Source organism: Perissodus microlepis, chromosome 11 (genome assembly GCF_051167445.1).
Source record: "Perissodus microlepis isolate ML-2025 ecotype Zambia chromosome 11, ASM5116744v1, whole genome shotgun sequence".
Lineage (NCBI taxonomy): Eukaryota > Metazoa > Chordata > Actinopteri > Cichliformes > Cichlidae > Perissodus > Perissodus microlepis.
This window is the reverse complement of record NC_140471.1, coordinates 10486290-10498384: the sequence shown is the minus strand read 5'-3', so window position 1 is coordinate 10498384 and position 12095 is coordinate 10486290. Positions and strand designations below refer to the sequence as shown.

Genomic DNA, 12095 nt, shown 5'->3' with positions numbered 1-12095 from the left:
CAGGAGGAGCTCTACCAGAACCCTACAAAATTCTTCAGTAACATGCACACATGTAACCTACTGTGTTAGCATACGGTGCTGTGTACATATTCGCACCGTGCAGTGAGCACTCCTGTGCACAGATCATAATAAAGGACCAAGAACCCTCATGCCACCCTCACGGAGGCCGATTCTGATAGGCTGAGTAGAAACATGCACAAGTAGCCTGCTGCATGCATTTTATGCCTCCTCCTGTTTCTCATCACATAAAGCAGCAGATACCATGCCTTGTTGCTGGCTCAGTGCCCTTCTATGGTCATGTTCAGCTCCCCTTCACACTCCTGAGACTGTGCTGAGACACAAAACTTCTTGTGAAGGCATGTGCAGAAGTGCAATCCTGGAGGAGCAGGTCTGCTTGTGCAGCCTGAATGGACTGTAGGTATGGTCACATGGACACACTAGCCTAAAGCGAAAGTAGAGAGAAATTAGTCAGGAGGGAGAAGGAGAGAGCACTGATCTGTAGCCAACATGCACAAAACTTCCCTTTTTGGGGGTTGTGTTGTTTTTGCCTCTCCAGTGGACCAGAGGGGGGATAATGGACTCACAGTGATTTATACTTTGTAACTTGACACATTGATATCCCTGAAGTTTACCTTATATTGTGTTATACTGTGATCACCTGGTGTTCTTCATTTTTTGAACAAGTGTGTTTTTGTCCAAGGTATATATGAATATTTGAAAGACGATATCTGTTTTTGCATCCATTTTTTTTAAAAATGTCATAGCACCATAACGAGTGACTGACAAGACAATGACACATATAGGCATTAATTTAATTACTGTAACTGTAAGCATGCATGTATGTGCTTACCTGCAGCAGACCAGACACCTCTCCTTTCTGAAGCGGCATGGCAATGGAAGGAGTGAACGGCTTACTTTCCTCTACTGGTTTGCCTTTCATGAAGTGTTTTCCTGCCTCATAGACATCCACCACAATCATCTTTCCTTTAAACTCCACCCTTTTAGGTACCAGCACCTGCAAATCGGAGGACATCATAAATGACTTCACTGCAAAAAATTACACAAATAAAAAACACTTTAAGGCGAAAATTCTAACAACTCCATATTGCTAAAATTTCAAGGTAGAATATAATGGATACAATTTTGTTGTTTGCCGCTTAGTCGCCTTCTGTGGAGTACATGGAAGATAACTAAAAGACTTTACTGTGATGGACATAAAAAAGCAGACCTATATAACCGTCCACTCCACCAGATAATGTTCCCTGGTTCTTTACATCTGTCAACCTCCATATTGATTTAGCCAGTCCACGGCTTCACAATAAAAACCAACAACGACAACAGCGGAAAAAAAACAAACAAACCCCCCCAACTGAGTGCTTTCAGTTCCATTTATGGAAGACCTCAAGGTCGACAAGTACAGGAACAGCTGGGCGCTAAACCAGAGGGAAGGATTTGCTGGTTTGTCTTATTATTTCACCATGGCAACTGCACATCTTAGCTGATCACAGCAGGAAGGAAAGGGAAAACAAAGAGTTATAATTACGGATTCATGTGGAAGGGAATTTGTTCTTAATGACTTATTCCTGTAAATAAAGACTGTATGAAAATACTTTTTCCTTCAAAGACAATTTCAAACTAGCTACAAAGTCAACAAGCTGATAATGATGTATGGTGTATGATTATCGTGCCGATTTACTCCCTTTCTTCGGCTCTTCTTTTCAGATTCAGTCGTTTTATGTAGTAAACACTAATTAAATGATTTGGTGTGCGTGCATTTTTGAAGGATGTCAGGCAGTTATAAAAACTTCTTAAATTCTAATCACTGCAAAAGTGTGACTTTCTTTGTGAAGAAGGCATCATTTTTTAATCAAGCTTTGTGAACACCTTAGGAGAATAATAGCAGATGTAAATCCATCCACCTAGATGGTTTACATCTGACACTACACAATAACCTTTGAAAAAGTTGTTTGAGAACTTGTTAGCATATTATTATACATCATTAAAGATAAAGATGATGTACAAAATGAATAATGATGATAATAAGATCAGGCATGTCACTGATCCTTGTCCCTGCTATAAGTCCTGTAACGTTTTTGTTTAATCCTTTCCAAGGACAGATCAGAGTTTGGGTCATCAGCCTCAGACATGCTGGGAATTCAATGTCTTGTTCACATTGGCTTCGGCAAGGCGCTGACGTGCCGACTCGGATCATCTGGTGGTCCGTCTAACCATTACACTACTCTGCAGGGCTTAGGCACTGACTGAGCAGAGAATAGCGTATGAACTGGAGGAGAGATTGTTACTAGTGTGATGGCAGGGGCACGCCTGCCTCAGTGTTAATCTGTCAGGCTTCATCCAGCTGGTAAAATATGATAGGAGACGGAGTGCTGGCCAAACAGACACAAAGCCAGCACGACGTCTGCCCAATCAACACACCTGCTGCTCAACACTCTGACCACAGAGAGAGGCTGTGTGTGTGCGTGTAAGTTACCAGCAGCCAGACTGTGAGTGGAGAGGTGAAACCGCAGGGCTGTGGAAGAGATAGCTGTCTTTGTGTGTGTGTGTAGGTGAGGGTCATTCGTTGCCCATTACATAGTGATTAAATGATGAAAGAGCTTGTCTGATTTCATTGGAAACCCCCTCTCCTGCTGCCTCACTCAGACACTAACACATACACACACACAGGTGGGTTGGGTACCTATTACAGCCGTCAGGATAGATATCCATCTGATGGTGTAAAAGTGAAACTAGGCCATTTGTTCACTCTCACACCTCTCTCTTCCTTATTCCCCATTTCCTTCAGCCCACACATCCTCCTCCTGTCCTTTCCTTTCCTCTCAAACTCACTGTTTCTTTTACAGTTCAACTACCTTAACTTCCCTTTGTCGCCATCCATTATTCCATCCATTTACACTTTTATTGCTACACAATCTTTTTAGCAATAATAACACAGGTTTTAGAATAATTAGATCTGCATGGATCAATATGGTAAGAATTAAAGTGAGGCTGAACTCACAACATCTGTAATGTATAATGTGTATAAACTGGAGATCAGTGAGCTGCCTTAATGGTCCCATATAACGCTCCTTTTGGACAAGTTAATGTCTCCTGAATGTATCTGTTATGTTTCAGGTCACCACCTTTTGTTTTTTCTGCCATGTGTCTATTAACCTCTCTGTTTTAGACGGATTCCAAATGAAGCTGGTTGTAACTTTCAGTCTGTTGCCCATGACCTTTTCCTGTGACTTACCTACTATTGCTATGAACACCTGGGTTAAAACAGAACCAATGTGTCTGCAGTGAGACTCATAAAAGTGAGCGTGTAAGAGGAAGAGCCGGTGCTTTATGAGCACTCGTTTCATAAACATCACCTAAGGCTACGTCCATCGTTTTCTCTCCATTTTGGCCTCCCGTCCACACTGACACGAAAATGGTGGAAAATCACAGCTTTTGATGGAAAACGCAGCTTTTTGAAAACGCTCTCGAAAACGCGTACATTTGAAAACGGTGCTTTCGCGTTGCAGTGTGGACAGCGAAAACGGAGAGTTTCTAAAACAATGACGCATGTTAGTCATGTGATGCAGTCATGTGACCAATTAAACTAAGATAGCGGAGGGCACTATACAGCAGTTGTTTTGCTTGCTCTCAGTTTTGACAGCCCTATTAAAGATTAATATCAGTCTGTGCATGCTCCAGATAGCTTTTCTTCAAATTCTTTAACTCTCACTTGCTTTTGCAACTTTGTACCTTTTGTGTTACTCGCAGCAACAACTCCACCTCATTGTTAGTCCATTTAAAAAACTCGGTGCTTTTCCTCAACATTTTTCGGGAAAGCAAATAAGCGGCAGACAGAAATGTGGCAGGTCGAATCTTCTTGCGTTTCACGCATGCGCAGGACTGGAACGTAAGCGTTTTCGGCCGTTTCAATGTGGACGCACAACTCTGTGAAAACGACTGAAAACGCTAGTGTGGACGCGGACGAAAACACCATTTTCAAATCTATCCGGGCTAGTGTGGCTGTAGCCTAAGTGACAAAAAAGCTTGATTTTATCAGACAATGTTGTAGTTACAAACTTATTAAATGGCTATTTTTGCAGCGAAATTAGGGATCACTTTGTAAATGATGGGAAGCACGACATCCCACTACAAGTTACTGGCAGCTAATTAAACTGTAGTCTTACATGTGGGCTCTTACAGCTATAAAAATGCAAAAATTCTTCAGGAATGATTTGAAGAAGATGACTGATTTCCAGGTGTTCCCTTTCCCAGCATTCCCAGTCTAATTCATACCAAGCATCTGTTTGATGTGCTGAAAAGACAAGTGTGATTCATGGAGTGTGCACCTCACCACTTACGGGACTTATGGGACTATTGCCTGTGGAGTCTGTTTTAACAGCACTAGAGCGTCCCAAACTATTTTAGGCAAATGTTTAAAGTGTTTGCATGTTCAGCAGGAGTATGGATATTTCAACACAAGAGGGTCAGAGATTGTGCTTAAGTACGGTCAGCTGACACACATGCCAAGACATACACAAATCCAGGCACGCATTAAGGAGTGCGCACTCACGCAACGCACACATGAACCGAGAAACACTTGTAACTGAAGTTTATAGCCTACAGAAGAAAGTGCAAAGGAGGAGGAGAAGAGGGGAGGAGAGGGAAGTGGAAGGGAGGAAAAATTATTACCATCCTTTGCCCTCCCTGCTAATAAAAAGCATAACTTCAAACATGTTTCTGATGATGGTTAAAGCAGGAGGAAATTGATTTATTTGAAGATGTTTTAAAGTGGATTTTTCACAGGTTGAGAGGGTCTTTGAAGCCATGCAAAGGTATATGTGTGTGTGGGTTTGCAGGATGGAATGTTCATGTCTTTAGGGCTGACCTTAATGTTAGTACAGTTAAAAAAAATAGTACTGCTGCTATCAGCCTCCAAATGCTGCCATGACCACCGCAGGGTGTATGTGTGTATTTGTGAGTGCGTTTGATATTACAACTAACCTAGTTTACTCAATACAAGCTCAAGCATCTGACACCTAATGTGACTAGTCCTGAGTTGGAAAAGTTTCACACTGAAAAAACATATTCGTTAAATTATTGATTAATTTGCCTTTCCACTAGAGTTTTCTATGGAGGAAAGTGTATGTGGAGAGCATCTTAAGCATTATTGATCCATACAGTGCAAGAGCTTGGCTGAATGGTTCTTTAGCAGACAAGCTATTCATAAGTCTGTGCACTTAGATTAAATTTTCACTATCAAAATATGACATTTTTTTTTAAATATTACCACACTAAAATGCACACTTTTTATTTGGTAGAGAATAATTAAATTCAGCAAAGGCACGGCTCACAGTTATCCTCACTGGCTCCTTGAGATTGCATTTAAGAAATATATTCGATATATAAACGGTGAGAAACAAACACGATTTATGGATTGTGTGCTTGAGTCGTTGGTTAATGTATCTGGACAATAACCTTACCTGTTCGTAGTACTTGTTGTGAGCCACATAGTATTGGGAATCAAATGACTCCTCTGTCACCAACACATGCTGTCTCTCCCCTACCTGCACAGACAGAGGGAGGAAGAGTGAAAAGGAGAGAGAAAGAAGTTATCCAATGGATTTACTCAGACAAAAAGGAAAAATTGTACTATATTAAAGGTGGACATCAATTAACCATTCACAATAAACAAGCTGTAAAGTCATTTGATTTAAGCTCATCCAGTAAAACTGCTAGTTTCGCTGAAAATGAACACATTTACTGCTGCAGCGTACACATGCACAGCAGACGTTTATGAATGTCTGCCGTGCATAGATGCGTTGGCTATGGGGTTGCAGTTTTTGTTACATAGGCCGCGTTTCTTCTTCAGTTTTAATTCAAGCAAGCTTCCTCAGTCAAGCTTCTATTCACGGAGATCCAATATTCAATAAAAGCTTTGCTCTTTCACGTTTTTTCAAGTTTTATGTTAGTGCCCGCCGTTCACCTTTTAATTAAAATCTCAAGGTTTCAGAGACACTTCAGTTTTAGTGCTTTGCAAAGAGATGGCGAGCACTATTCAGTTCAGAAAACTGCATTTAAAAAAAAAAAAAAAAAAGTCTATACACGATGCAATTCAAATGCATACAGAAAACAGTCTATTCAGGACATCAGAAAATCAAATACTACAAGGTCTCCCCATCTGGCAATTTAGTGTTGGATGAAATGAGAGAAAGCACATTTTTGTGGAGGAATGTTGTTGACTCTCCGAAGGATTAATAGAAGAGTAGAAGAACTTTTTTGAAAGTTCTACAGGAAAGAATAAAATCTATTTAGGACTAGTTTTCTTACCAAAAAGGGGGAAGCATTTCCACATTTGAACAAGTATCAATTCATCACAGTTTCTGTGCTTCATGACTATATATACGCCCGTACATTTCCTAAACGGCTAATTCATTTTAAGTATATTAACAGGTATAAATTATGCATTAATTCTTCCCTTCATCTCTGACGTAACTTTGGCCAGTATCACCTTTAGGGTCATCTTCTTGGGCAGCCGTGACTAAAAATGACCAATGGATCAGTAGCTGCACTTGTGTTAAATCCTTGTATTTTCACTCTTCTCTTTATGGTAGACTTGATTAATGTGCACATGCATCACCTGGCATGCAGCCTGTTTCAGTTGCTCCTTTTTCTCCATATTTGAACTTTTAATTTTTTTCTTTGTCTTTTACTTAGTATTAGAGTGTTTGTTTTCATAGTTTTCACATAATTTCCTGCCTCCTGGAGATTTTTCATGACCTTGTTGTGAAGAGGTTTTTCTATATCATGACTGATCACCACACACGCGTCTTGAGGATTTCCAGGCCGGTTTATGTTGCCAAACACAGCACAATGTACCAAACTGTGGATGTCCTAATGTTCACGCCGTCTCTCAGATGGATTTGTTTTGTTTTTGCAGGCTAAGACGACTTGCACTGATATCTGCTTCGACTTGGGGTTCACAGAAGTACTTTTCAAAAGCCAACATGAGAGTTTAAACCGAAGCCAGGCTTTGATCTTCTAATTAATGAAAAAACAATAATGAAAAAAGTAGGCATACTTTTTCATTTAACAGTTTTGAGTAAACTGTCCATTTCATTTGAGCTCATGAAAACAGGCTGACAGCATTCAGTGCTTAAAGCAACACTGTGCAACTTCAACTGTGAGAAAAGTGTCACCGTTTAAACATTTTTGGACCTAACTGCATTTGAAAATGTTTCAAATTCAGGTGTCCTGTGGGTAGCATTTGCATTTTAACTCTGTCAGTGATGAGACCTTTACTCAGAGTATGCTGACTGATCATTTCCTTAGCAAAATGTCAGAGCCTTAGAAGTCATGGCTCTGACATATCGCCCAAGGTATTTCCATTTTTGCAGACGTCCATATTCTGCGCTCTCTTCTTCCTTTTTTTCCCCCCATGTTTACCCTTTTTCTTACATCCCTCTCTACTGTCTCTGGGCTGTCTCTTTGTTTTCAGCCACTTCCTCTCATCATTGACTGACTCTCACAGAGAACACCTGCAGAGTCAGAGACAGACTCAAAAAGCGTTCAAATAAATTGTTTTTATTTGAGGGGTTTTATTTTCAGGGGGAGAAGTGGGTAAAAAACAAACAAACATAAGACCATTATTACTGGACAGCAAGCACTCAATTGTTGCCTTTCTTAGTGCACTTAAACCGAAGACAAAATATTTTTCCAGGAAGATAAAAAATACCTTTTATTTAGTCATAGTCAAATTCTCCTTTCCCCTTCAAGTACATTACAAAATTATAAATATAAAATTTATGTGGAAATGTATATGTATGCACACATACTAATGTTGCCTGAGTGCATCTAAAAACGAAAGTATTGTTGAAAAAGTTATTTTTTGTAATTTAATTGAACAAAAAGGTAATTTTCATGGAGTCTAAGTGCATATGTCAAACTTCTCTTTAATTTTAATTTTGATTGAACCCTGGTATCTTTAATTCAGCTTTTCAACACATTACTGCTCAAATAGTAAAATACTGTGTAGCTTAATTTAGCTCTGTACATGCAAACACAATCTTGGGGAAGACTGCAAACTTGACAGTGGCCCAGATGACCATCATCAACACCGTCCAGAAGGAAGGCGAGCCACAGAAGGTCATTTCAAAAAAGGCTGACTGTTCACAGTGCTGCATGGAAAACTAAGTGGTAGAGGAAAGTGTGGCAGGAAAAAGTGCACACACAAGCAACAGGGATGACCGTAGCCTTAAGAGGACTGTCAAGAAAAGTCGATTCAAGAACACGAGGAATGAAGACAGTGCAACAAGAGCCACGGATGGGTAGGAATGTGGCTAAACTGTCACATTACCAATGTCAAGCCACCCCTGAACCAGAGACAACGTCAAAAGTGTCTAAGTACTGAACTGCTGCTCAGTGGTCCTTTTTAGATGAAAGTAACATTTTAAGTCAAGGAAATCAAGGTCCTATAGACAGTCTTAAGGTCCTACGGCAGGATAATTCAAGCTAGTGTGAAGTTTATTCATTCTGTACTGATTTAGGGTCCCATGTGGTCATCTTCTAATGGTGGTGGAGGTTTACCCACTATGTATGATCAAGTCAAAAAGTCAATGTTGCAACCTACTGGAGGTTTCAGAGCATTTCATGCATTCTTTTGCCGACAAGCTTCATAGAGATGCTGATATCCTTTTCCAGCAGGACTCAACACGTTCTCACAGTACCAAAACTGCTGACCAACTTGCTACTGTACTCGATTGACCTTTATATTTACCATTTTGAATTAAATAAAACATAAACAATGTAAATATTGTAAGGAGTAGTTCTAAAGTAGTTCTCCAGTTATAACAGTTTGTGTATGGATTTGTTTTGGCTTGTTTTTTCCTCTCATATTTGCGCATGTATGTGTATTTAGATTTGTATTTACTCCATCTGTTGAAGAACGTCACAGCTTTACAAAGAAGGACTGAATGTCTTTACACAGCATGATGGTTTTTTATTTCACCATCCAGAGAGCAACATCCCAGGATACACCGAAGATCCAGTAAAGATTTGCGGGATCATGTGTTTAATTGATAATTAATCCACATCATAACAAGAACAAGGAGACGACTGTGGCTTCGAATTTTAATCACCATTTTTATCTGTGCCACTAAACATCATCCAAATGATTTTGCTGCTGTCGTTTTCATTTTGAGCAGGAAGACTAATCTGGGCGAGAAGCAGTCGGTGCATGTTGTAGTGGGATACGTAACGTCATTCAGACATAGGTTAGTATTACATTCATGCCCGTCACAGCTTCATTCAGACATTCCCACAATGATGTAACAAACCACTATTACAGAATTATTTAATACGTGCAAGATTTCACAGCACAGCAGCTGATATTTAATGCATTAGGTTAGAGTTTTCTTCGCATGGGGACTACATTTTAATACTTAAAGCAGTCAACAAGTAAAAAGAACAGCAGCTCAAGTATATAAATCACTGATCCCTGTCATCGTGTTCAAATGTCTGCAGTTATTTACGACATTACTAGTGTACTGTAACTACTGTTACACCATGTGTGTAAATGCATGCACCTCTTTCAATTTGGAGAAGGTTGCTGACGGACTGTGATGTTGTGTGGTGCTGCAGGTATGCAATAAAGAAAGTGACAAAAAAAAAAAATTGTCAGAAACAGTATTGTAGTTTCTTCTTTTGGCTCATAAACCTGAACATCCACCTTTGGTTTGTTCTGAAATGTTGAAAAGCTCAGTTTGTGTGCAGAAAAATCCTGAACACCACTGTTGAGCAGTGTCTTGTAGACTTACAAACACAACGCTAAACGCCGTTCTAGCAACCATTGTACATTTTATCACAACAGTCTTGCACAGACGCACTCATTTTTACCTCAACTATCCTCTGGACTCATTATCCATCCATACGATTCTTATATACACACACAGTTTATCACACAAACACATACATAAACATACACAATACATAAACGTTGCTCAACTATGACATACGCACAAAGTGGCACACACACACTGCTTTTTTGTAGCTACTTGTAGAAAGATAGTTTGTTTTGTTGCCTGCTGAACAATCGCTGTGGGGAGTGATTTAACAGGGCAAAAGAAAGAAGCTCTGATCTTTTGGAGGTTCTCTTTGATTCTTGAAAGATGCATGGAAAAATCACCCCTGTTGGTCTGGGTATTTTGTTTTAGCCTCAAAGTAAAAAACAATATAAAAGAGACTCAAATTTTTAAGTGTTGGCCATGAAACAGAGGGGATTATGGGTGGTTTTGGTTTAATGATTGCAGGGACAAATGTAAAATCAAATCAAGTTATACAAATAAACTGTTCCACACAAGACATAATTACTTTAGACAGAGTAATAGCTTACAAATGACGAAGACACAAGGAATAGATGTAAGAAAGGTTAGAAAACAAATGAAAAAAGGATCAACATTGAAGAAATTTAGTCAAACTAAGCTAAAACAGAATAGCCTGGGAGCAGTTATCAGATCTTTGTCCCAGTCAGAGCCTCTACTAGCTGGTCCAGGTCAATAACTTCACACACATACACACCAGCACCAACAGTTTCTTCACCAAGTCAATAAACCTTCCTAACACTCTGTTCGGGCAATGCACTTGACTGTTTTTACAGCAGATTCAAATTGCATTGTGCTTGATTCTCTGAGCCCTTCAGAACTGCAACAATATAAAGTATATAAGAAGAAATGTGTGGTTTGCTAGCCTGTGGAAACTATCACTGTTTTACCTACCTCCAGCAAGTAAAGGAAAGTGAGATCAACCATAATCTGACAGCTGAATTTACAGTTTGATAATGCATGATGCCAAATAAGCAGTGATTATGTATAATTAAGTAATGACTACTGAATATTTTAGGGGGAAAAAATAGAGAAGTTAGCTTAGAGAACAATGCAACAGTTCTGGTTAATCTTAAATACGTCAAACGCTGATTACACACAAATTGAAGCATACACAGAAAAGGAAACAAAGCAATCAATGTCTTTAAGCTTTCAGGGAGGAACTACACTTTGAGAAAACATGTTAGAAATTTCAGTGGTAAAATTAAGTGAAAAGTTATTTTATAGCTTTTAAAGGAAGTTTGAAAGTCCTTCAGATTTGCCCAGATCTATACACAAACACTCCCGCTTGTAAGAAAAACGGACCGTGAATTCATGAATAACTCTTTTAAAGGTGGTTGTGTGTGAAGATTTTTCCGTTTGACGGAAACAGAAAAAATAAATAAATTAAAACCTGGTGTTTGTTAATCCAAAGTAGTCTCCATCCACCTGCCTGAAACTTCAGTGCCTACATGTACATTGGTGGGAACATAATTTGCAACTGTAAATGTGAAAATCCATTAATGGTGGAATTCATTCTTTTAACACAAAATACACAATAACGCCATAATACAGATTAAACCATACAAAGGGAAACTTCTCATGCTTTTGAGATTATGCCTATGATACACAAAAATATCCTGTAACATTGTCTCTTACAAAACAAGTTCACAGTGACATTTAAAGTGCTTTTTGGCTTTTTTCTTTTAAGTATTTTTCAAGGATTTCAATATTTTGGTGACTATAGATTAGAAATATCCCTGCTGTTGTGAGGTTTTAACTTATACGGATGTTTATACAGACCTGATGAGAGTATTTAATTACACAATTTGGGGGCGGGGGACTAAAAATGCTGTCTGGAAATTTCAAACCTCCCTATTTCCCTGGATATTTCAGTAAATCATTTGCTGATTTAATAAAACATATACAATAGAGTCAAAACTGAAGGAAAAATCAGTGTTTGTGCTTATTTTCTACTTGGAACCTTGAAGCTGAGTATCAGTGAACCATTGACCGAGCCATATAATAGTCAAGACTGATAAACAGCATGGAACAAGTTGAAGAGCTGGAATATAGCAGAATAGTGACTCTTCAATGACATGCCCATTGTAGAGTCTTTACTTTACAATGCAAAGCTCCTTGAAAGTGACTGTTATTATATGCAGGCACTATATAAATAAATAAAAATTGCATTTGAAGGTTGTCTATGGAAGAATAATGACGGATTAATAGAAGACAGAACTA

General features: G+C 39.0%; 1 protein-coding gene across 1 annotated transcript in view; it reads right to left on the bottom strand.

Annotated features, from left to right (window-relative positions):
- Positions 1-12095, bottom strand: part of cdkal1 (CDK5 regulatory subunit associated protein 1-like 1) — a 252886-nt gene that overhangs the window by 12898 nt on the left and 227893 nt on the right. The window contains exons 13-14 of the mRNA XM_084943963.1: positions 5478-5561; positions 851-1015 (exon numbers count right to left, since the gene is read on the bottom strand). Of these exons, the coding sequence (XP_084800089.1) occupies positions 851-1015; positions 5478-5561 (249 nt within the window). The remainder of the gene's footprint in view (positions 1-850; positions 1016-5477; positions 5562-12095) is intronic.